Raw genomic sequence first — 27,385 nt, 5'->3', positions numbered from 1 at the left:
ATATGAATTAAAGGGTGCAAAAGAGTTAACCTGAGAAAAACAATGGCATTTCTGTGTGTACACGTCCATCTTTCAACTAGATAAATGGCAGGATCTTTGACCCTGTCTGTTCAGTTTCATATCCCTCTGACATAGCACAGCGTCTAACAGATACTCATTGAATGAAAAGGAACTAATGAGCTGCCTCAGGGATGAGATTACATTTTTTATTTTGTAGTTTTTCTTTATTTCAGGTTTATAAACAATGACTCTAGACAGCCACTATCATTTGCATTTTCTTCATTTTATTAAACCTAGTCATTCTCTTCCTAATCCAGTAATGCTTCTCCTGTGTACAGCGCAGATAAATATATCCCCAATATTTAGCTGTTTCAGTGCCATTCGTTTCCAATTTTCTAATCTCATGACCCTAATACATTCTGTGTGGATTCCATTAATATTCATTTACAGTAGCCATGTTATTGCTCTTACATTCAGACACAATAATATGGAAGAATATTTTTTAGTTAATTTGTATCAAGTCCTTGGATTGTACTTTTTAATGATTCTTTTAGAACTTGTCATTTATCTGTGCTATTAATATTATCATATCAAATTTAAATTAGTATAGTATTTAAAAAATAATTTAAAAAGTCAATAGTGGTATTAGTAGCTCATTCTTTAACTAAAAGCATAATTATTAGAGAAAGTTAAATTACTCTAATTATTGCATTAAAATAGTTGAATTTGTTTCTATTGTTTCTATTTCATAGTTTATTCTATTCTCTATTTTAAGTATTTTTATCATTTGCTGCATTACTCCTGAAATTAGGGGTCGTATAGTAGAGTAAATAAATAGGATATATATATATATTTGTGTGTGTGTATATATATATATTCATATGTATGTATAACACATCATAATATTGGCAGATTTAATATAGAACAATTTAATATTCTTTTGAAGTCTTGAGACTATGAGGAGGGATGTCAGGATCTTTGTCGCAAGGAGATCATTATCTAGCAGCAGACAGTGCTAGTAAAAGAGGTAGAAGTATAGCATGTCCTGTCAATACAGAGGAGATAGCAATTATTTTTGTTAAGTAGTAGGAAAAGTAAGTTAAGGCTTCACAGATGTGGTGACCCTATAGAAAATGATATTATAATAACTATGTCCAGTGCCAGGTGGGTACTGCAAATATCAGAGGGATAGTTTGTAAAGTATATGATTGTCTAACCACTATCTATGCTATACATCTGAAACTCATACAAAATAATATTGAGTGTAAACTGTGATTTACATGTTTCAGTGGTTGAGCATCGACCTATGAACTTGGAGGTCACTGTTCAATTCCCATTCAGAGCAGATGCCTGGGTTGCAAGCTCAGTTCCCAGTGTGGGGCATGCAGGAGGCAGCCAATCAATGGTTCTCTCTTTCTCTCTCCCTCTCTGAAATCAATATATATATTTTAAAGTAAACTACTTTTAAAAAGAAAGCTGACAATCAAATTGTATCCTAGTGATTGAGTGCATCACTTGTACATAAATTTTACTTTTAAATAAAAGAAATACATAGTGAAAAGCAAGTATATCATAAAATTATACTGGGCATATTGAATATGACATAGCTGTGGAGTAATCTGAAGGATAAAATGTACAGAAATGAGTATATGGACTTAGAAGGTGCAAGCTTCCAGTTATAAAATATGTAATGCACAACATGGTGACTCTAGTTCATAATGCTAGATTGCATATTTGAATGTTTCTATCAGAGTTGAACTTAAACATTCTTATCACAATAAAAAAATGTTTTATATCTATGTATGGTGATAGATGTTGACTAGACATTGTGGTAATCACTTCACAATATATACAAATATAGAATCATTATGATGCATACCTGAAACTAATGTTACATGTCAATTATATCTACATAAAAATGTATACTTGCAGTATACCATTGAATTATATGTATACATCAATAAAAAATAAGATGTAGCCAGAATGACATAGAAGTGGGAGACATTAGGTACTGTACAGTGAAAGGAGAGAAAAAGCCAAAGGAGGCAGAACATTCATAAAATACAAGTATTTGAAGAGTAGAGAAAGGTGACCAATAAAAGAGACAGATAATGTTTGGTCATAGAAGTAGGAGGGAACCAGGACACAACAGTTGGTTTCAACCCAGTAGACTAACATCAGTACCACTCACACACAAACCAGTAACATTCATGACACTTGTCCTAGATTCATTCCATTGTTCCCAAATTTCTCACAATTCGATCCAGTTCTAGAGTGCTTTTAGGCACTTGACTCTGTCTCTCATTTAGAATCTCCCTCTCATTAGGATTTAGAATTAGTACCTGCCCTTCTGGCTCCTTTTGTTCTGGCTCCTGATTCCAATCTTATCTTCAGGGGCTTCATATTGGATTATTTTACTATCTTTCTGCACAATAAACTACAAAATCAGTTCTCATCTAGCCAATCCTTTAGAAACTGGCCATGACCCGGGTCAACGAACACTAATGAAAACTAACATCTATTGACTATTTACTAAAGCCAGGCACTGAATTAACTAATTTAGTTTTCTTTAAAAACACCACTATACATACATATTTTTACTAGCTTGATCTTCAGATGAAGTTACTGAGGGCTCCAGCCAGGCAGTCTGGCTCCAGAGCCTGCATTCTTAACCACTGTGTGATGGTGCCCTTCATGTGCCAGTCAGTTCATCCAATTTCAAACTAAAAAATTTTTGAACATTCCCAGCTTTAAAATCAAGGGAAGACAGACATTCAAGAAAAATTCAATAAACACTTAACATTTCCAAACATTCCAGAGCAGTAAAAAATGAGGGCTGAAAAATAAGCCAGTGGATGAACAATTTAAGGGGTCATTGGCGGCCCTCTCCATAGCATCCTATGCTATCAGACGGGTCATGGCAATAGAACTGGGACTGTCTGTGAAATGAGAACTAAATAATACGTGGAGGCATTAAACGCAGACTCCTCTATCCAGAAGTTTGATGATGAAGAAAGAGTGTCAGAGAGGCAGTTTGAGGAACAGGCACATTCTAAATAACATTTTTTTACATAAGAATTTGGTGGGAGGTCTTCAACGTAAGCAGAGAAGACACTCCTGGGGGAGAAGGGACAGTTGATGCAAAATACTGTAGAGAACAACTGACAGGTCCCAGGGGACAGGGATGGAATCAAGAACACAGGTGGGTGGCCGGCCTCGGGGAGCTCCTCCTGGAGGAACTAGTTGGGTAAAGGCTATAAATGACAGATCGGAGATGGAAGGGGAAATTTGAGAGCTCACATGCCTGAGGCCATCTGTTTTCTCTGGGAAGTAGGAGGCAAGGCCTTCTGCAAAGAACAGGGCTGGTGACGTGGAATTGGGAGCTGGCAATGGAAGTTGTAAAAGGATGGAAACAGCCACCATGGGACACAGGACAGGAAGCTGAGACACAGCAGTAAATAGATTGCTAAGCGGCGACAAGGTCCCAGCTGAAGATGCAGCTCATAAACTTATAATGGAGGAAATCAGCATGAGGATGTGATTTCCCCAGCTGGGCTCAGCCTCCCAGCAGAGGCGGAGAAAACAGTCCATCAGGCTGATTCTAAATGAGGGTTTGGAAAGCAGGGGCTGCAGAGGCCAGAGGTAAGAAAATAGAGCATCTGAGACTGTCTTTGCAATCACTTTCATGGTTCCAGGCTAAATAGGGAAAATGTTGATCCAGCAGAAGAATGACAGGCTCAGAGAAGAGGGAGGCCTTGGAACAATCATGCCTCTAAAGCAGGGGTCCTCAAACTTTTTAAACAGGGGGCCAGTTCCCTGTCCCTCAGGCCGTTGGAGGGCCGGACTATAGTTTAAAAAAAAACTATGAGCAAATTCCTATGCACACTGCACATATCTTATTTTGAAGTAAAAAAAAAAAACAAAACGGGAACAAATACAATATTTGTATTTGCATGTGGCCCACGGGCCATAGTTTGAGGACCCCTGCTAAAGAGATACAGGAGAGAAAGGATGTGGGAAAGGGACCAGGTTAAAGGGACAAGTTGGCTTATAATTTTCCTCTGCTCCCTGATTCTTTCCATTTTCTGAGGTGCCTTAAATCTCCATGCCAGCTAATAGCATCCTAAACTTACTGGATTGCCTCTATACTAGTTATTCTCCAAGTTATGTTATTGCGAGTTAAATTGAGTCTCTCTCATTGGCCACCTGAAGTTAAATTTCATTCATTATCAGCCACTGGTCCCTCTAGTGTGGATGTGTGAATCAGGAAAAGGTAGCTCCTATGGGTAAGGAGACCCCAAGGCGCATTGCTGGGCAGGTGAAGGTCAGGTGGAGTCCAGACCCCACAGGCTCCCTCACCACCTGCCCTTGTGCAGGGCACACATTCCCCAACCATATTTCCCAGTTGTGGATGAACCGAAAAGAAAAAAAATTTTCAAAATATATTTGGTGCTGTAACTCCCTGGATTAGGAGTAAAAATCTTGATTTTTGTGAATAAACATCTTAAAATCTTCTGTGGAAACATTTTTAATAATAAAAAATTAAGGTGAATATAAATCAAGAAGAGCATAGCTAAGGGAATTCTAACGCATATGTCTCTAAATAAGAGAAACACTATGTCAAATAAAGTAGCTAAGGACCCTCTCTGATGGTGATTTAGACACCCCCCCTCCCCCCCCCCCCCCCCGCCGCCATCATACAGAGAAGTTGAAAATGCAATGCTTCAATCCTGGATTCATAACTTTGGACATGCAAAGTGATAGAACTCTCACTTGAACTTCCAAACCAAAAGATGTCTTCCTTTGTCCTCAGCTCTCACATTTAAATCCATGATTAGCAAGACAGCTCAGGCTCTATAAACAGAGCATGATGCCAGAAAGGGCCAGAAGCATGACTCTACGGACAGAGGGGCCAGGTACCTTCCTTCAGAGCTTTATAAAACACTCCTCTAACCTAGCTTTTTTAGTTACAATATTTATAACACCTACCTGCTTTCTCCTTTTGTTTTATGGGTGTTTTGTTTATTAAGCCACCTTATCTACAGATAGAATGGACAGGCCTCTACAAGCAGTAAATGAGAATTGTTTCTGGAATCTGAGGAACAGGAATTGCCATCTGTTATTCAGCATAATTTAACTTAATTGAAGGCATCGCTTCCTTCCTGTGAGGAATGTTGGCTTTTACAAGACGTACTGAATAGTGCAGAATTAAGTCTTTAGTTATTTATATTTGGGTTATAGGTTATTTTTTAAAAATATAACCATAGATGCACTTTAATCTTAGCAATTCAGAATTATGCACCTGGCAAAATGGTACATGGACCATAAAATAATCTTGTTTTTGCCATGAAAATATCTTTTTCATGCCCTAGAAGACAGGTCCTAAAAGAAATGTCTCACTTAACCTTTTAATCTTTGGAATTGCAGTAGAAACTGAAAAATAAATAATGCGTTCCTAATTATTTCTCTTGGATATAAAAGACATTAGATTTTATATCAATAAAGATTTATAGAGAAGGCTCAATCATCTGTAAGTGAATAATTATCTATGGAAACTTAAAGGACAATTTTCCCCTCTGCAAAAAAAAAAAAAAAAATGTTTCTGGGCTACAAACTCTTACTGCCAATTTTTACTACAGGGATGTAAATTAATTATAAATTTACTGAAGAATGACAGAACTCAGAATAGATGTCCATAATACCTTCCAAATTCAAATGTAATTTTGAGAATTATGCAATCCAACCTCTTCAGCATCAGCTGTTACAATGACAATTACATATTTATAAATATGAACACATATATACTTTATACATACAGAAATAAGGATTTTATATAATTTTGCTTTTTCCAATAAGCATATTGCCATCAAATTTCTACCCATGGTTCCTCAAAGCACCACATTTTCTCTGAAGGAAAATAAATGATATTTACAAGTCTTACTCATTGATTAAAAAAAATATGGTAAATAAATATTTGGGGCTGAAGCTATGCAAAGGAGCCAAGAAGAACAGCAAAATGTGCAAGTGTCTTACTCTATTCTATTTCACTGAACCATTACCACCTCAAACCTCCTTAGAATATAAAAGACAATATTTGAAACTCAATACTCATTATCTCAGGGAGGTTGTAATTAAGTGTCTAAATTGTAATAGTAATGGAAAATGAAGGGATACAAAATGTGCTGATATTCCAGATGTGGGTCAGAGGGTAATAATTTCCCCTGGTCAGGGGCTAAATGGAAATGTGTGATTAAAGATGTATGCGTCATTTAGCATAATGGCTCATTAGGAACTCTAACAAGAGAGTGTGCCTTAGGCTCATGAGTGATGTTTCCAGAAACAAAATAAAATCATCATTCTAGACCCACTGATCAAGTCTCTTTTGTGTTACCCTGGACAGCTGGGGCTTTGAGAAACCTTCTGGGTGATTTTACCCATCTCTCTTCATACCATCAGCTTCACAACCATAAGACATTTCCATCCAAATCCTGTGCTTAAAGGTGGTTCGCTGGGTCGGTTCAGCCATGTTGCAAATTTAAAAACTAATGATTAATACTTAATGTTGTAATAAATCTTGGTTAACTGAAGTTCAGATTGAAAGATAGGAATGAAAAGGTTAAGATGCTTCTTTGACAGAGTCACTTATAGAATATTAGTAAAGTCATTTTTTAAATCCCATGTTCTCAACAATAACATTCATATAATATGCCCAATCTGATAATTAAGCAGCTGTGAAAATCAAGCATCTTCCTGGGTGGTGTATAGGATGGGGCAAAAGTAGGTTTATAGTTGTTTGTATGGAAAATAATACAATCATTAAAAATAATAGTACATGAATAAATTGTGTTTTGTGTACTCACAACTGTAAACCTACCTTTGCCACACCCTGTATGTTAACATTCTGCAATTTTCCATTGTTAGAAAAGAACAACATTAAGTCACCTTCTTTGAACCTACTAAAAGTCATGATAGTATCAGATTTATAAGGTGATGTCATGTATCTCATTTATTTTATACTTTTTGCGTTCTGTGAGCTATTGATGTTATCTGCATTTTACAGACGAGTAAACTGAGATTCTGAGAGTTTGAAAGTTAAATACTACCACTGATAACGCACAAGGCAAGTTGAGTTATTTTATGGAATAAGTGTATTTATAACTATAATGGCTGAAAATGATAATATAAGGTATTTTAAAGTATCTGTGATTAAATAAATGATCTTTATATGTGCAAATATTTTACAGAATTCAGAGAACTTACTTAATTTCCTTCCTAATTATAATCATCAATAAATAAATATTGAATACCTTTCATCATGTTCTTTAAGATGGTCAAATTTCAGTCTCTTTTGCTCTAGTATATATATATATATATATATATATATATATATATATATATATATATATATATTAGAGGCCCAGTGCACAGATTCGTGCACTGGTGGGGTCCCTTGGCCTGGTCTGTGCTCTCTCACAATCTGGGACCCCCTTAGGGGATATTGGACTGCTGGTTTTGGTCCAATCCCTGCAGGCCAGGCCAAGGGACCCCAGTAGTGCACAAATCCATGCACCGGGCCTCTAGTATGCATGTAAGATCTTTGGTTAATCTCTTCCCTCCCTCCCCACTCCCCCCATTCCTCTGAGATTCATCAGTCTGTTCTATGTTTCCATGCCTGAGTGTTGAGCATCTGCCCCCTGGTGGTCAGTGAGCATCATAGCTACCGGTTGAACAGTCTAAAAGTCGCTTAGGCTTATATATATATAGATATACAGATGTTCCCTAATCTTTGCCATTCATTTTGCAAATGTGTGCTATTAGTTCAAGGGTGATTAAATCAGAGTATAGATAGAGTAGCTTAAATTTTTCATCACTAAGGTGAGAAAAGCTGCTAAAAGCATCAGTGAGTCTATAGTGTCTTTTTTAAAAAATAAAATGAGCTCATTAAGAAGGAGGAACTTTCAACAAACCATTTTCTTTTCCAGTACACACAGAAGCTAATATTTATTATTTGAAAATTAGTCCATAAATAGTGCTTGCTCTGCTAATGTTACTTGATTTGGCAGTATTACCAGTAATTTTTTTTTTGAGCATTTGAACAATTTTGGATTTGTTTTGGTTTGGTTTTTGGTTCTGTTACTTTGTTATATTTGGTTTGTGTTTTGAGGAGAGTTCTGGCCTACCCAAGGTAATTCTACCTATTACTACTCCTATTACTACTAAGTTGGAAAGCAAAATGCAAATTGTGTTCCACAATTAAAATAACAAAAACAAAACAAACCACAAAGAAAACCCCTTTTCCTTCTATACCCCTACTATCACAGGCATGGGGGACCTAGCTCTTCAGTCAACAACTGAGACTCATGTTATCAGTACCCCTCAAGAGACTCTTCCCTGATGGACATAGCAACCACCACTCCCCCAAATCCCTTACATGTTAGGTGTACACTAAGTCACATCTATTTCTTTTCATCACTTTAAATCCTATTTGGAAGTAAACAAGGCTTAAACAATATGTATCTGCATATATGTACCAAGATAATATAGCTGTGGTATCAGATGCTAGTCCAAAGAAGGGCCCACTAGATAAAATGCTATAAAAAAGACTTTGTTTCCTGTACTACATGTTACTTATGGAATGTTTTCTGTCCCTGCCTTCCTTCAGTGTAGCGCACACACACACACACACACACACACACACACGACAATACACAAATTCTAGACTTCTTAAAAAAAATTCTAGACTTCCTTTCAGTCTATCTAACCCTTAACTTCACCAAGCTACAGGGATATTGCTAGACAGGCTCACTATGCACACCACTTCCACTTATCGAAGGAAGATGTTGAAGTAAGAATATGTGAACACCCGAGGTTTGGCTGAGCATGCCTGGCAATTTAAATCTTAGATTATCTGCATAGGATCTTATTGCTATAGACTAGCTATTTTCAACCTTTTTTTTTTTTTTTATCTCATGGCACACATAAACTAATTACTAAAATTCTTTGGCACACCAAAATATATATATTTGCAGCTCTAACATAAAAAAGTTAATTTTGAGTCATTCACAACAAACAGGTGTGATTTTTTTTTGGTTTGTTTTTTTTTTTTTTTGGCTGTTGACATTTTTTTTACTTGACAATCTAAGGGAAAAGAGATTAGTACTCTTGACTAAATAGTCTGGTATTGCATGTTTTAAAAATTCTTTGGGCAAACAGGTTGAAAATCACTGCTATAGACCACTAACTAAAGGACATTCAGAAAAAATAATTTTTCAATTTTTTTGTGAAAAAAAACCGATATATATCCTATAGACATAATATATATATATATATATATATATATATATGGTACATAGCATATATATTCAATTAAGATACACTAATCCATTAGATTAGTATGTATATATTTTATGCAAATACTATCCTATCTAATAAAAGAGAAACATGGTAATTGGTGTACAACTGCTACCCTTCCCATTGGCTAATCAGGGCAATATACAAATTAACTGCCAGCCAAGATGGCTGCCGGCAGCCAGGCAGCTTGAAACTAACATGAGGCTTGCTTGCTTCAGTGACGGAGGACTCCAACGATCCCCGCCTGCCGCTGCAGGCCTCTGAGCTGCAACTCTAAGCAACTATGTAACAAATATAGAAGCTAAACAAAACCCCAGAAACCTGCTTTAGTCCTCTGGGCTTCAGCCAGCAGGATTGCAACATTGTAAGCAAAGGCCAGAAACCTATTTCAGCAGCAGGTTGGAGCCAAGCCTCAAAGCTAAAGCTGGCCCAGAATAAAAAAAAAAAAAAAAGAAAAAAGAAAAAAAGGAGTGTTTGGGAGCTTCAGTCACCCGCCAGCCTGAAAACAGCCCGCAGCCCCTCACCCAGACTGGCCAGGCACCCCAGTGGGGACCCCCACCTTGAAGGGTGTGTGACCAGCTGCAAACAGCCATCATCCCCTCACCCAGGCTGGCCAGGCACCCCAGTGGGGACCCCCACCCTGATCCAGGACACCCTTCAGGGCAAACCAGCCAGCACCCACCCATGCACCAGGCCTCTATCCTATATAGTAAAAGGGTAATATGCCTCCCAGCACCGGGATCAGCGGAGCTGCAAGGCCTCCCGGCACCGGGATCAGTGTGATGGGGGCAGCGCCCAAACCCCCTGATCGCCCTGCGGCTCTGTGTGTGACAGGGGGTGGGGTCACAACCTCCCTATCCACCCTGCTCTGTTCGTGACAGGGGAAGGCGCTCCAACCCCCTGATCAGCCCTGCTCTGTGCCTGATAGGGGGGAGTTTCCCAACCCCCTGATTGACCCTGCTCTGTGCGTGACAGGGTAAGGAGCCCCAACCCCGCTGATGGGCCCTGCTCTGTGCATGACGGGGGGCAGTGCCCCACCCCCTGATTGGCCCTGCTCTGTGTGTGACAGGGAGTGGCGCCGCAACCTCCCCATCGACCCTGCCTTGAATGTGACAGGGGACGGTGCCCCAACCCCCCAATCAGCCCTACCCTGAGCGTGACTGAGGGTGGCATCACAACCTCCAGATCGCCCCGCTCTGTGCATGACAGGGGGTGGCGCCCCAACTCCCCAATCGGCCCTGCTCTGAGCCCGACCAGGGGCTGCACCTAGGGATTGGGCCTTCCCTCTGCCACCCAGGAGCAGGCCTAAGCCAGCAGGTCGTTATCTCCCGAGGGGTCCCAGACTGCGAGAGGGCACAGGCCGAGCTGAGGGACCCTCCTCCCCCCCCGAGTGCACAAATTTTTGTGCACCGGGCCTCTAGTATATTATATGTTGGTAATATATTCATTATGTATATACATATATGGCTATATATCTAATTTAAGATAAACTAGTCCACTGGAGAATGTTTTATAACAACAATTATTTCAACGTTGATTAAATGCCATCCTCTAGCATTAATTGGAATTTTAGAAAAGTTTAGCTAACATAAAGTATATCATCTTAATTCTAAATACTTAATTTTTCTAGGCACAGATTTTTTTACAATAAGCCACTCTATGCTTTTGTCAGTATTAAGCTTACATCTTTGATATAAATATCCTGTAAAAGATCATTTTTCAAAATTGGATCAGGACTGTTCATAAGATGATTACATGTAGAGGACAAAGAAAACAAGCTAAAGGAAAAAATACAGTTTTATATCCTGTCATTTAAAACTAGGCAATCAGCTCTTTTCAGTTAATGAGCAGTCCAAACTTGGTAAGCCTTCTCTGCTAAACTTGGTTGTTGACTTTTGCTACCTCTTTCACTGTCAGTTTGAATCATCTTTGAATAAAGAAATAAGACAATAGAAAATGTTCTTGGCTTAGCAAGCAATAAAAGGATGGAGTGAGAAAAGACAATGTTGATTTCTCCCTATGATCTTTTTGTTGTTGTTGTTCTGGAGCTAGAAACAATGCTAATGAGACCCTCTTCTGAAAATGTTCTGAGATGATGCCCAGTCAGAGTGGCTCAGTGGTTGAGTGTCGACCCATGAACCAGGAGATCATGGTTCGATTCCTGGTCAGGGTACATGCTCAGGTTGCAGGCTCGATTCTCAGTAGAGGGTGAGCAGGAGGCAGCTAATCAATGATTCTCTCTCATCATTGATATTTTTATCTCTCTTTCCCTCACCGTTCCTCTCTGAAAATCAATAAAAACAGTTTTTAAAAATGTTCTGAAATGATTTGTTCATCTGGCTCCCAACCACTGTTGTTAAATAACTCATAGATTGCAATCCCCCACCAAGGAAGCTACGAGGACTTCTCTGCTCACACAGAGCAGCAGAATACAAGCATATTGTTTTATTGCGCTTCACTTTATTGCGCTTCGCAGAAACTGCATTTTTTACAAATTGAAGGTTTGTGTAAACCTACTTCAAACAAGTCTATTGGTGCAATAGCATCTACTCACTTCATGTCTCTGTGCCACATTTTGGTAATTCTCACAATATTTCAAACTTTGCACTATTATTATATTTGTTGTGCTGATCTGTGGTCAGCAATCTTTGATATTACTATTGTCATTGTTCTGGGAAGCCATGAACTGTGCCCATATAAGACAGCAAACATTAATAAATATTGTGTGTGTTCTGACTGCTCCACAGACCAACCATTCCGCCATCTCTCTTCCTCTCCTCAGGCTCTCTATTTCCCAAGACACAACAATATTGAAATTATGCCAAATAATAAGTAGTCAAGTAGAAGTGAGAGTCACATATTTCCCACTTTAACTCAAAAGCTAAAAATGACTAAGCTTAGTGAGGAAGGCATGTCTGGGAATGGAAGTGTGCTTGGTGTGAGGGAGGTGGATGAACTCATTGTTGACAAAAACATAAAGCGAAAATCAAATTAAAGGCAGGTTGAAAAGAGGACAAATTAACATGAGAATAGATCTATAAGAAAAATAGTACATAACTGATCCAACTTTAGTTTTGATAATTAAACAAAAATATCTCGGTCTAGATTGAAGAGGGACAAGGAAGAAGAAAGAAACGTGCTGGAAGAGTGGTGAATTAATAGGTAGGAAGAGAAGTATGCTACCCCTTTCCTTCCCCTTCATCTAGGTCTTCCCTAGTTTAATTTCCCTCAGCTATGGACAAAAAGACTAACGATAATCTGAGAAAACTACAAGGCTAACATTTTGAAATTCAGGTGTCCCTTTACTGACAAATCTGTCAACAATTTTTTTTTGTAAAGCTGGGTTAATAGTTTTACTCAAAGACATTTACTTATTGAAATATATTTTTATTACTATGCCAGAGACCTAGGATCATCCCATCCTATACAAGGAAAGAGATCCAAAATGTCCTATAAAACGTACCACAAAAATTTTAATGGTAGATTTTTCAAATCTTTCTGGGAAGATCTGTTAACTTTTTAAGCAAAATTTCTACTTTGGATCTATTTTTGAATCATTAAAAGACCATCAGCTTCCTTTCACTGGCAGTCCTCATTCTCCGTGGGAGTTTTAATTAAAAAAAATGAAATAATCCCAGTAACTATTTGAGCATCTTAACTGAGAACCTTAAGAAAACTTTCTGATATTCTACAGTTTTGAAAAAGGCAGCCAGTAACCACTTTCTTCTCCTCCTCCCATCTCTCCTCTGTAAGTATTTTTGGTCTTATATTTTCTATTTCATTTGAAAGTCTTTCATGAATGCAATGATCTCCTAAATGTGAACCCCACTGTCCAAGTGGTACCCAAACCATCCAGTAGGATGCAAACTTAAATATAAACATATATTGTGGTCTAGAAAATAAATTATATCTTACTCTATTTAATGTACACATTAACACTGGTCCCTCCCATGCACACTTTATCCTGCTGGCAGAGGTCACATATTTCCCAGAGTTAAAGATGTGACTTAAAATAAAGCAGGAATTTCTCAGATGGGAGGCTTAACAGAGGCACTCTGAAACATTTAAAACCTTTAAAAACATTATAGTTCATTTTGCCTGCTTTTAATAGAAACTATTTACTATACCATGTATTGCTGCCTCAACAAATCACCACAAACCTAGATGCTGAAACAACGCAAATTTATAATCTTATATTCTGTTCTGTAGATAGAAGTCCTCCCTTGGTCTCACTAGGCTAGCATCAAGGTGCCAGCAGCTGAGTGCCATTTTGAACATGTGAGAGAAGAATTTGTTTCCTTGCTCATTCGGGTTCGTTGGCAGATTACAATGCCTGTGGCTATATGACTGAGGCCTCCATTTTCTTGCTGATTGTCAGTGGAGGCCCATTCCAGCTTCTAAAAGCCACCCTGTTTCTTGGCTCATGACCCTTTTCCCCCATCTCCAAAGCCAGCAGCAATAAGGCAAGTAAGTCTCTCTCAGATTTAGAATCTCTCTCTCCTTCCCATTGCGTCTCTCTGACCCACTCTTCTGCCTTACTTTCCCACTTTCAAGGACTCACATGATTAGATTGGGGTCACCCGCATATTCTAGGATAACCTCCCCATTTTGAGACCCTTAACCTTAATCACATCTGCTAAGGTTACATACTGTTTTGCCACGTAAGATAACATATTCAAGGATTCTGGAGATTAGGGTCAAGGCACCCTAAGCTTTGGGGCAACCATCATTTTACCTACTAAATAATGAAACTGTTTTGTGTCATACCTGCACCATAAACAAACAAATACATAAATAAAATTGCTTTAGCTGTATAAATATCTTCAAAATGAAAGGTTTGCTCCACAGTTAAAATATTAAAATATTCCATCTTTCAAATTCCAAAACAACTACTGATTGACACTATTAAAGACTGAAATTTACTGGGCAAATTTCCGTAAAAAAAACTTGGTATGTTTGATAAATGAGGTTTAAATGGAGTAAAAGGATTAGTAAGTGCACCAACCTGCACTTCTGCCATTTGCAGTAACTAAGCATTCAGAGTAAACTTAAAACCAGTTGTCAAAATAAAGTGAACCTTTAAAACTTATGTTCACACAAATATCTGTACATGGATGTTTAAAACACCTTTGTTTATAATTTTCAAAAACTTGGAAGCAACCAAGATAGCCTAAAGTAGTTAAATGGATAAGTAAACTGTGAAACACCCAGACAATGGAATATTAGTCAGTTCTAAAAAGAAATAAGCTATCAAGCCATGAAAAGGAATGTTAAGTGTATATTACTAAGTGAAAGAAGCCAATATGAAAAGGTTACATACTGTTTGATTCCATCTAAAATCATCCTGGAAAAGGCAAAACTAGGAAACAGTAAAAAGATCAATGGTTCCCGAGGCTGGGAGTAGTGGAGGCACACAGAGGATTTTGGGGACAGTAGAAATACTTTGTATACCATAACAATGAACACATGTCATTTTAAGTTTGTTCAACTCCATAGAATATACAACAGCAAGAGTGAATCCTAATGTAAACTATGGGCTTTGGTGATTATGATCTGTCAAGGTAGATTTATCAATTGTAATAAGTGTACCACTCTGGTGGGGATGTTGATAATGCAGGAATCCATGCAGGGGAAAATCTCTGCACCTTCCTCTCCATTTGCTGTGAACCTAAAACTGCTCAAAAAGTCTTTATCTCATCTGGTAAAACTGTGCATGATTTTTTAAAATTTATTTTAATTGTTGAAAGTATTACAGATGTCCCCTTTGGATGTTTTTCCCCATTGGCCCTCTCCACTCCTCACCCGCCCCTCCTAGGCCTTCACCACGCTATATTGTCTGTGTCCATGGGCTATGCATATATGCATACAAGTTCCCCCATTAATCACTCCCCACCCCCCATTCCCCTAAGTTTTTAAATGAACATTACTAATATAGCAGTAAGTTATATAACAAATAAAAATACTGACATAAATATCTTTTATAAACATAAATATATGTATTTAATATACATGCCCCAAATTTTTACTTATAAGTGCAAGCTATCAGATTGAAAATTATTACACTAATAAGTTCATACTAAATATTTCATACTAAACATTTAATTGCTATACTATTTAAAACTATCTAAATAAAATAGTTATGAATCTGAAACAGGTAAATTAGATCTTGATTTGTCATTTCAATTGGCCACTGGAAAATGTCTAAAAAAATGGTTACCAAGGATCACAGAATCTTTCCATTTTTGAAATATTCAGCAAACTTTTAAAAAATACTACTTTTTAAATAGGTAACAACTTTAAACATTGAACTTTAAAACTCACAGAGACATTTGAGATAGCATTTATACTTCTTTGGAATGTAGGTAATTTTATTTGCTAATTATCTTAGCATATATCCCCTCATTTCTTGATGTGAAAACATTAAAATGAAATTTATGTGCACTAATAATAGCTACTATAACCTCTGGTTCTCTGGGTTGTTTTTTTTTTTACTGGCTATAGTGTAATAAATATTTTTGAAACCACAAAAAGTAGTCACAAGTGAAGTTGTACATACTGGTAGCAAATGGATAATGAATTACAAAATAATGCTTATAGTTTTATTTTTCTTCAGTAGCATGTATTTTCCCTCTCAGTCATGCAATTTATTTATAGATTTTTTTGTTTGTGTTTGTATGCACGCACATGTGTGCGTGTGTGTGTGTGTGTGTGTGTGTGTGTGTCGTTAACAAAGGGTGTTTCCTTTAAAAATATAGGTTAAGCCCTAGCTGGTGTAACTCAGTTAGGTTGGAGTATCCTCCCATACATGGAATGGTCATGGGTTCAATTTTCTGTCAGGGCACATGTCCAGGTTGCAGGTTTGATCCTCTGTCCAGGTGCACATGAGAGGTTCTCATTCTCTCCCCACACTGCCTTCCTCTCCCTACCTCTTTCTCTAAAATCAATAAAAACATATCTTACAAACACATGTATTATAAGTATATATATTTTAAATCCATTTCACTTACCAAACTATTCCCTGAGCCCCAGAGCCAATAGGCTTTAGATTCTGGTAGCGCTTGAGAACTGTGAAGGTTGAGTCTCCTACTTCCACGCTGTAGAACTGGTTGTCAACTTTGCTTTTGCTCATGTTGTAATGTTTGGCAATATATGACACATCCACTTGTTTATCGAATCCCTGTGAAAAAACAACAAAAACATGAGACAAGTGAATTATAACTCAACACCAGGAAGACAAGCAATCCAATTAAAAAATGGGTAAATGACCTGAATAGACACTTCTCCAAAGGGAATATACAGAAACCCATAGACATATGAGGAAATGGTCAACATCAGAAAAATGCAAATTAAAACCATAATGAGATATCACTTCACACCTTTTAGAATGGCTACCATCAATACTAGTGAACCAACAAATGACAAGTGCTGGCAAGGATGCTGAGAAGAGAATCCTTGTGCACTATTGGTAGGAATACAGACTGGTGCAACCACTGTGAAAAATAGCACGGAGTTTCCTCAAAAGATTAAAAATGGAACTGCCTTTTGACCCAGTGATACCACTTCTGGGAATATATTCTAAGAATCCCGAAACACCAATTCAAAAGAATATATGCAACCTTATGTTCATAGCAGTTTTATTTACAATAGCCAAAATCTGGAAACAGTCCATGTGCCCATCAGGAGATGAGTGGATAAAAAAGCTATAGTACATGAAATACTACATGGCCATTAAAAAAAGGAATTCTTGCCGAAACCGGTTTGGCTCAGTGGATAGAGCGTCGGCCTGCGGACTGAAAGGTCCCAGGTTCGATTCCGGTCAAGGGCATGTACCTGGGTTGCGGGCACATCCCCGGTGGGGGATGTGCAGGAGGCGGCTGGTCGATGTTTCTCTCTCATCGATGTTTCTAACTCTCTATCTCTCTCCCTTCCTCTCTGTAAAAAATCAATAAAATATATTAAAAAAAAAAAAAGGAATTCTTACCTTTTGTGACAGCATGAATGGACCTGGAGATTATTATGCTAAGCAAAATAAGCCAGTCAGAGCAAGATATACTCCATATCATCTCACTTATATGTGAACAAAATAAACTGACAAACAAAATAGAACCAGAGGCATGGAAACAGAGAACAGACTAACAGCTGTCTGAGGGGAGGGGTGGTGGGGGCAAGGACTGGATGAAAGAAGGTGAAGAGATTAGCCAAAGAATTTACATGCCTGACACATATGGACAACAATGTGGTGATGGCCAGAGGGAAGGGTGTTGGGTGCTGGGTGGAGATAGGCAAGGCAAAGGAGATAGGGACATCTGTAATAGTCTCAACAATAAAAATAAAGTTAAAAAAAAAAAAAAAAAGAAGTGCAATTGCTCACTCCAACCCCACACCAACTGAACCAGTAACTCCTTGGGACGGGACCAACATTCTGTTTTAAGAAGTTCCTAAGTATTCTGATACACGTTGAGAGTCACTCACTGAGGGTTTTTCCCCTGAAGACTGCAAAATAGATCACACAGCTCTGCCTGGGATATTTAGAAAGAAAAACTCTTATCATGCAGCAGAAATAATGTTTCTGCATTTGCCTCAGGGGACAGACTTGGTGTCTCTGTGGTCTGCCAGATTCCATGACTGATGGCACACAAACTGGAAACCAGCATCCTGGTTAGGACAAGGATGACCCACACCTCCTGCTGTAATCGGATGGATCACTATGTCCTAGCAAGTGTGCACACTCCTGAGCAGTCCCTTCGTCTTTCCCAGTACATAGGCACAACAGGACCTTTCATATAATAGGGAAACTATATATACAGGCTTGGTGGTAGTTTCATTAAACGGTTAAAACAGTCACAGATCTTATACCAGTAGCAAAACTTTGAACAACGAGAGACTTCCCAGTCAAAAAGACCCGTAAAAGCTATGCAAATGAAATGCCTAATACCCTAGCGTATTTTCTACAATAACAATTACTCAGTGATCTTTTATCTCCATTTCGGAGCACATAATTTCTCAAAATAAGATTGAAAATCATCATTACAGTAATTGTGAATTCACACACACATTTTCCTTTCAAGTATCCTCTTTATATTTAATTTTGAATTAAATTTTAAAATAAAATCTAAAGGTTAGGAAATACATTTTGAAAGTAATAATTCTCAAATCATTGGGGAAAGGCTATTTTAATTATTAGCAGTAAGACTCAGGGATAACAGCATTGGAAATTTTCTTGGATGGCAATGTGTTGTGTTGAAGAACTTCCCCCAGATCTCGTCTGTGCCCTAAGCTTACAAATGCAAATTGAGTTTTACAAAGCATAGAACATATTTAACACAGTATATTTTATCCCCAATTTCCAGGCAGTCTTGTTTGTCATAACTGTAAAGTTCAAACAAACTTTTCTCTAAGTGCCTATTAAAATATACCATTAAGCACACTATGGAAAAATATTGTCAATGCTAAAAAAAATTTCTCCAGTTACATGTTTTAGAATATCCTTAACTTAGGTCCCATAACTTATGATTTGAACTGAGAAGAACCAGAGAGCTGATAATTAGAAAGAGAGAAACAAAAATTCATATTGAGAAGAGCAGTAATTTAAGGCAAACCATTGAGACCCCCCTAAAAAGTGTTGATTCAGTGGAACTATGGTAGCACTAAGAATTTGTATTTCTAAAAAGCTTCACACTTTCAGAACTTCCATTTCATTTTATTTAAATTTTATTTCTCAACTACAGTTTACATTCAATATTATTTAGTATTAGTTTCAGGTCTATAGCATAGTGGCTAGACAATCATATACTTTACAAAGTGTTCCCCTGATATTTCTGGTACCCACCTGGCACCAAGCAGAGTTACTACAATATTGATGATATGCTATAATTTACATCCCCATGACTATTTTGTAACTACCAATTTATACTTCTTAACCCTTTCACCTGTTTCACCCAGTCCCCTAACCTGCTTTCCCCTCTGGCGACCATCAGTCTCAGAACAACTATTTTAGAAAACACGGGAGGTAGTAGATGTCACCAGTCAAAGAGGGCTATTTGGAGAGGCAAAAACTGGAAGTAATGCAGGTCAAACCAAGTAAACAAAGGATGCAAAAGTTAAAAATGATGCCAGGATGACTCTCCTTGATATCAGCACCTGTTTATCAGGCCCAGATGTCATAATCCCCAGAGATGTGTTTTCCTATCTCATAGGTGCAATAGAGTGCCTGACCAATGTTCTCTCAATTAGCTCAAAATTTCCATCATCTCTTTATATTCTTTATATTACATTTATACTAAAATGCTTGGGAAGACTGTCTGAAATTCAAGATTTTTATAAATTCTCAGCAAAATAGACAATCTCTTTCCAGAAAAGAATATGTTGATTGAGTTAATGACAGCCCAGGCCAGTGTGCTCAGTTGGTTGGGCATCGGCCAGGCACCAAAAGGTTACTGGATCCATTCCCAGTCAAGGCACATGCCCTGGTTGTGGACTTGATCCCCAGTAGGAGGTGTGCAGGAGGCAGCTGATCGATGTTCCTCTCTCACATCGATGTTTCTTTCTCCCTCTCCCTCCCTCTCTCTCTAAATAAATTTTTTAAAAGAAGGAAAGAAAGAAAGGAGAAAGAAAGAAAGAAAGAAAGAAAGAAAGAAGAAAGAAGGAAGGAAGGAAGGAAGGAAGGAAGGAAGGAAGGAAGGAAGGAAGGAAGGAAGGAAGGAAGAAAGAAAGAAAGAAAGAAAGAAAGAAAGAAAGAAAGAAAGAAAGAAAGGAAGGAAGGAGGGAGGGACAAAGAGAGAGAGAGAGAGAGAGAGAGAGAGAGAGAGAGAGAGAGAAAGAAAGAAAGAAAGAAAGAAAGAAAGAAAGAAAGAAAGAAAGAAAGAATTACAAAGAAGGAATATTATATTTAAAAAATTATAAATCAACACAATGGTAAATTTTGAAGATCATTATGGTTCAAAATAACTACAGATTTAGAATAGTCTATTCTATTGATCAAGTTATTTTTAAAAATAATTCCTCCACTGAATATTAATCTTGTATTTAAATCTCAACAATTATTTCTTTTTTAATAAAAGATATTTTATTTTTAAATTAAATTTATTTGAGTGACATTGGTCAACGTGAACATGTAAGTTTCAAGTGTGGATTTCTATGTTACAAGATCTGTATATTGAACCATGTGCCCACCACCCAAAGTCAAATCTTTCAATAATTATTTCTATGTGAATATAATAGAATTTAATTGAATTTTCTTTTGCAAAAATTCAAGGCAAATTTCTCCTCGTCTCCCATCTGCCAAAAATTTTAAAGCTAAATTAAAAGAAGGCTTTCTTGCCACTGGCCATGTGGTAGGGAGAGAGGAAGTCTGTTCTAAATATAATCTGTGCTGTGAAAAGACTGCACTTTGTGTAGGCTTGTAAGGAAGGGCCTTGTGCAACGAGTCCCCATCATCAGTTCAGTTGCTGGCCTATAAGTATGGAGTTTTGCAAAGAAAAATGCCCCATATGACTGATCTTATCCTGCCGGTGTCCAAAGCCTTGATTGCATTTTTCTCATACTGAATAACCTACATTCCACAAGCACTCCCTTCCCGTTTTCATGTGTGCATGACTGTGCTATGTTACTGCTAGTTAATTTTTGAGCAGAAAATATTGAGGTTTAAGAATTTTTAGAGGTTAAACTTCCTTAGTTTCTTTTTAATGATATGCCTGGATTACTTCTGCACTTAATAGCTCTGAAACCTTGAACAAGTTACTTTATTCTTTCATTCATTTATTATTTATACTGGAGGCCTGGTGCACGAATTCATGCATGGGTGGGGTCCCTAGACTTGGCTGGCAATCAGGGCCAATCAAGTCCGTCTCACCCAGTCCCAATCAGGGCCAGGGAGGCTGGCTGGCCGGGGAGGGGCGGGGGGGGGGGTGGGAGAAGGAAAGACTGCAGGAGGTTGATTGGCTGGTCTTGGGGGAGGGACTGTGGGAGGTTGGCCAGCCAGCCCTGACTGGGGCGGATCAGGGCCAGCCAGCTGGGGGGAGGGACTGGCCATGGGATGGGACTGCGGGAGGTTGGCTGACCAGCCTGAGGGAGGGACCAGCTGGGGGGAGGGACTGTGGGAGGTTGGCTGGCCGTGGGAGGTTGGCTGTGGGAGCACACTGACCACCTGCGTTGGGCGTCTGCCCTCTTGTGGTCAGTGTGTGTCATACTGACTGATGGACGGGTTGTTCCGGTCGTTTGATCATAACAGTCACTTAGGCTTTTATATATATAGATTCCTTGTGGTTCTGAAAAGGATTTGTGCAGTTCACCATAAAAGATATAGGAACACTAAAACCATTAAGTCTGGTTTTAAGAACAAATGTCAAATAAAGCAGAGGCTGGGAGATGACAGTCTGCCCCAAGGTCTTAAGTTATGGGTAGGTACTGCCTTGAGCACAAAACTTAGTGTCATGTTTCCAGAAAGCCAAAGAAAAAATGACAGCAACACAACACAACAGCAACAAGTGGCAAGTTTTGATTCATCGATCTCATATATGCATCAAAGAAGTTCATAGAAAAGGTAAAATTTCTCTATCACTTACGTACAAGAAGAATATATTCAATAGTTCTTTCTATAATAAACCTGGAACCAAACAATGGGCACAGAATATACAAATAATCAACAGATATAGAAATATGTTTCATATTGATACCATTGCAATAATCTGGTTATTATTTAATAGGAAAGGAACAAAGGGAAGACTAGATAATATAGGCAGGCCATTTATACAGCTTTGCCAAAAAGCTGCATTTAACACTTTCCAAGTCTATTCCCTGCTGATCAATGGGGGGAGGGACTGCACAAAGACTGTTTAGACTCAAGCCCAGTAAAGGTCTGAGGGATGTGGAAAGGCGCCTACCTGTCTGCCAGTCATACCGGAGAACAAGTCAGTGGCCAGGATAGGCATGGCTACTGCGAGTTCACAAGACCTGAATATTTAAACTTCCAAACAACAGAAGGTGGCTCTTCTCTCTTCTCTCTCTGGCACACTGGGTTCCCTGGCTCTCCTGTGGCAGGGGGATGTGCTCCCCTGTGCCCACATGGCCCACAGCCCTGTGGGACTCCACACGTGGACTAATGAACTTTAACTCAATGCTAAACCACACCCGGCTGCAACATGGAGCAGCAGCTCTGGACACTGGCCTGGCTCTGGCTCTGCTGGAATGCTAGCTGCACCTTTTCCAGGACTGGCTTAGGGGCAGGGGACTTTGGAACCTGAGAAATGTAATTACACACAAATAAAGCCTTCTTCCACATCCCATCCTCCCATGCGAATCTTAGAAAATTCATTTTCTGAAGTTATCATAAGAACCTCACTCCCACTAGCACCAGGGGAGTTTGAGTCTCAGGTAAATATGACTCATATGAAATTGAATTCCTGATAACAAGGCACAAAGTGAGAGATTTTACTCAGCCACTGCACTGCACAAGCTGCAGGCCCATGGAGGTCCCTCAGAAAAGCAGTCATCTGGCATATGCCCTGAAAGGATCCTACTCAGCACTCCCTCCTCAGAGTGTGCCTACAATGGGCCACTGAAAAGAGTGGCCCTTGATGAGTGATCATAGTAAAATGCTACCAGAGAGCTAACCTCTGTGGGAGCAGCTCTTTTAATAATGGGAGTTCTCTTCTTAACCAGTTTCTCATTGGGATTCAAGACCATAGCCACACTTCCAGTTACAGGTTCCACATTAGTCAGGCTGCTTTCTGAGGGGTGCCCATAGCTAGTAAGCAGTATATCCATGAGTCATATGAGTTAAGGGAAGAAAGAAAGGTGAACTAGTATTAATTGCTTACTTACTAAAGGTGAAATATGTATTCTGTTATATACTACTAGAGGCCTGGTGCACAAATTTGTGCACGGGTGGGGTCTGGCCTGCCTGCCCTTAGGCCAATAAGGCTGAGCAGGCCAGGGGGAGGGGGCACGGGAGTTTGGCTGGCCGACCTCGTCCCCTGGTCGAATTCCTGGTTAAACTCCCAGTCAAGGGGACAATGTGTATATTCGCCTTTTATTTATATAGGATATTTAACACTAACAACAGCTGAGAAATGAGCTGTTAATTGGCTCAAAGTCTTAGAACTATTAATTAGTGGTCCCAACTAATATGTAACGAAGCTCATCCAATCATTCAACCCCAAGACATGTGTTTTTTGTTGTTGTTGTTAATCCTCACCTGAGGAATTTTTTTTCCCCCATTGATTTTTAGAGAGTGTGGAAGGGAGGGTGAGAGACACACAGAAACATCGAAGTGAGAGATGTTTGCCTCCCACACATGCCCCAACCAAGGCCAGGGATCGAGCCTGCAACCCCAATACATGCCTTTGATCGGAATCAAAACCACACCCCCTTCACTCTATGGACCAATGCTTTAACCACTGAGGAACCAGTTAGGGCAATGTGCTCTTTTTTTACAAAACCACTCATTTGTTCAGCTAAAATAATTTAAAACAGTGATGTGGGTTTCTTACAATAAAGCTAGCTATGGGAATACGGCTTAGGAAACCAAGAGAAATAGATAAATAGCATGTCCTCTTATTCAACAACTAGAGGCCTGATAAATGACATTTGTGCAAGGTGCTCGGCCCTCGCAGCCCCTCTCAGCCTTGGCCAGCCCTCACAGTCCTGGCTTCATCTGGAAGGTCATCTGGACAGTCATCTGGAAGGTTGTCGGGATGGTCTTTCTGCTGTTCGGTCTAATTAGCATATTAGCTCTTTATTATATAGGATTGTCTTGAAATAGAGTGAACATTTCACAATTCAGGATTGAAGCAGACAATCGTGTGTTGGTAATGGAAAACTGGATTTTCAGAACAGGATATAAATTTAAAGGGCCTAATTTCATCTATTTGTTAAATATTTATTGAACACTTACTGTATGGCAAGCACTATTAGAGGTGTTATGATATTATATTGATCTATCTCAATAGGCTAGCCGAAATGAATTAGCTGCAAAATGCATCTCCAGAAAATTAACTGGTCAATCTGTTTGATATACTTTAAGTATTGTCTTTTGGATACTGGAAAGTATGTGCCTAAAGTGATGATTCTGCTTTTGGCACAAATGATATTGAGCTAGTCATTTTCATAGTTATGACTAGCATATCGAGTCATCTCATGATGCCACTGTAAGATTGTTATATAAAGTCAGCAGAAACAATGCCTGCTATTCTGTTTGTTATGTGTTCCAAGGCATCCTTTAACTATAAAAAAAAAAAAATCAACATGCTCAGTCTTAACTATCACATGTATCAAAAAACAAGGTGCTATATCAAAAACCAGTAAGAATTCAAATAGCATTGAAGAAAAATTTTGACAATAAGAACTCCTCAATGAGGCAACTATTTTTTGTCATATTCCCAGTAATATTTTAAGCTTTATTTATAACATTCATCTTTTAGAATTTATATAAAATTCTTTATTTTTTTCCTACTGGTGAACAATGGGATATTAGGCTTCTTTGCAAATTATCATAGCATTGTGGTTCTATTTAGTTGCTACTCACTTCAGCCAAAACACTGTACACCAATAAAAGATTTCAAGAAGTTCAAGTTCAAGATTTCAGGAAAAGACTTTCTAGTATAATGAGGTTTCCAACTCCAGAATGAAGCATAATTGGATAATGCCTTGTGATAATTAATAATGTTGTGAAGATTGAGAGAAAAAATCTTAATGAAGTCTTCACACATAGGAAGCATTCAGTAATTATTAGGGGCTTGGGGTTTTTCTGATCCATTATTGTTTGGCCCACAGTTATCATGGAGGCCTATAGCTCAAAGAGGAGTAGGTCTTCTTCATGTTTATAAGCCTAGCCACCCTCTACTGTGCTTTAGATCAGGCAGTGTGCTCTTTGAAGGGAATAACCCTATAATTTATCCTGTATCCCTAATTTCTGCAAGTTACAGATACATATTATAGGTACTCAGTAAAGACATGCTGAATAAATAAATGGTGGAATCAAATAATAATCAGTCAATGAATAGATACCTACTTTGCACAGAGGCATAGTTTCTGTGTAATAGCCAAAAAGAAGCCCACTGAGCTCAGTTCCTTTAGTTCTAATGCTACTTAAACTTACAAATGTTGCTTCATTAATATGAATCCCCTGTGTCTCAGACTTTCAGAAATCAAGAAAATCATTTTAAATAATTGATAACCAACTCAAGCATCAGCAAACATTTAGAAAGGACAATATTGCCGAAACCGGTTTGGCTCAGTGGATAGAGTGTCAGCCTGGGGACTGAGGGGTCCCGGGTTCGATTCCAGTCAAGGGCATGTACCTGGGTTGCGGGCACATCTCCAGTGGGAGGTGTGCAGGAGGCAGCTGATCGATGTTTCTCTCTCATCGATGTTTCTAGCTCTCTGTCTCTCTCCCTTTCTCTCTGTAAAAAATCAATAAAATATTTTTAAAAAAATAAAGAAAGGACAATAAGTTAATAACTTTTTATTTAATAACTTTCAGATAAATGTTAGGCAAACACTGATTTGTGATTACCAAAATAACCAAAACGCAATGAAATCTATTGCTAATACACTTATAAGATGTTAAGATATTGAGAAAGTAACTTAATTTTGAAAAACAAGCAAACGATATTCTACTCCAGAAGTGGTGTTTTCTATTAAGATTTATTTACTCTCTTTTATTTAAAAAGCATTTATTGAACATTTACTGAATTAAAGCAGATTTCTGGGTTTGGAAGTCAAAGATAAGGATGTGTTGGTCCTGTCCCCGAGGTGGTCACCTTTGAGTGAGAAAAACACAAACTGTACAACTAATGGTAATGCCCATTAGGATCTCAAAAATTCTGCAGGCACCAGTGGGTATGCCTGAAGTTTCCAACACGGGCTCTCTCTCTGTGTCTTTATTCCCTGGTTAAAACCCTGACTCATCTGTTCACTGCAGCAGAGGTCCAAAAATAGCACTTTCCACAAAACTTTTTAATTCATATGAAATTTAACAGTTCCGTACTTTTTTGTTCAACTGAAAAAAGAAGGCTTACCTATTTCTCAAGAGGATCAAGAGTTTTTGCAGTTTCAACTCCCTGTAGGTCTATATTTTTGTAAAGGATTCATACCAGTGCAAACTAAAAATTGTTCTTTTATTGTCTAACACTTCAAAGACAGATTTCTCCCCAGAATATAACAAGAAACTGCTTGCTTGCAAAAGTTGATTGATGGGATTATAAAAACAAAACAAAACAACAAAACAAGTAAGAGCAGTTTAAAAACTTAATCCCATTTTCTTCAAATAATTCAATTAAGAAATAAGGCTAATACCATTACAGATAATATACATATTTTCTGTTGATAAATAACTATGTAGGCAACTTTATTTTCTGTGATTTATTACTGATAACAGTGAAAATTGGAAATATAACTTATTTTTAAAAAGCCACAGATTAAGATCCAAGAGTTCTGAAGTCTGGATATACTTGATCACTAATTGTTGACAAATTACTTTAGGTCTTTGTATAGACTCTCTGGCAAGAAATTGGGAGCAACCTGACCCTGCTGGTGATTACATGAAACACCACAGCACAAGAATCCATGAGATGTCTCATGAAACCAGAAGCTTCCAAAGAACACATTTTGAAAGTAAATGCCAACATATTATTTTGTCTCTGAAAACAGTGCTACAGGAGAGAGAAAAAAAATAAATGTTATTAACAAATAAAAATTCTATATGCAAAGTAAATGAGATATGGAGTCCCAATAGAAAGTTTCTGCTTGCTATAATATTTTTAAATTTGGGGAAGTTACAGACTATGCATTATATTTTCTAGCCACTGAAAGCTCCTAGAAAGCAAAAAGTTCAGTCATTAGAAAGGTCACGCTTCACTTCTCTTTATTTCTTTGCTTTAAAAGAGATCTTGTTAGAACTACATTCTGTATCTTTACTCAAATATTGGGAGCTAATTTGAAAATAAATTCAACTTATACAAACACTTTTTGGACTAAAAAAATAGCTGATGTTTTTAGATTTTTTATTAATAATTTTTAAGATCAGTGGTGTGTG

The 27,385-nt window shown here is 38.1% G+C and overlaps 1 protein-coding gene across 18 annotated transcripts in view; it reads right to left on the bottom strand.

The window, feature by feature from the left end:
• Positions 1-27,385, bottom strand: part of MAPK10 (mitogen-activated protein kinase 10) — a 284,798-nt gene that overhangs the window by 123,878 nt on the left and 133,535 nt on the right. For all 18 annotated transcript variants that reach the window (XM_081110000.1, XM_081110013.1, XM_081109999.1 and 15 more), the window contains one exon: positions 16,359-16,528. In XM_081110000.1, coding sequence (XP_080966126.1) covers positions 16,359-16,480 — 122 coding nt within the window. In that variant the 5' untranslated portion in view covers positions 16,481-16,528. The remainder of the gene's footprint in view (positions 1-16,358; positions 16,529-27,385) is intronic.

The sequence above is a fragment of the Myotis nattereri genome (genome assembly GCF_964212035.1).
Source record: "Myotis nattereri genome assembly, chromosome: 1".
Lineage (NCBI taxonomy): Eukaryota > Metazoa > Chordata > Mammalia > Chiroptera > Vespertilionidae > Myotis > Myotis nattereri.
Note: the sequence above shows the minus strand (reverse complement) of the source record. Positions and strands in the feature narration are given on the sequence as shown.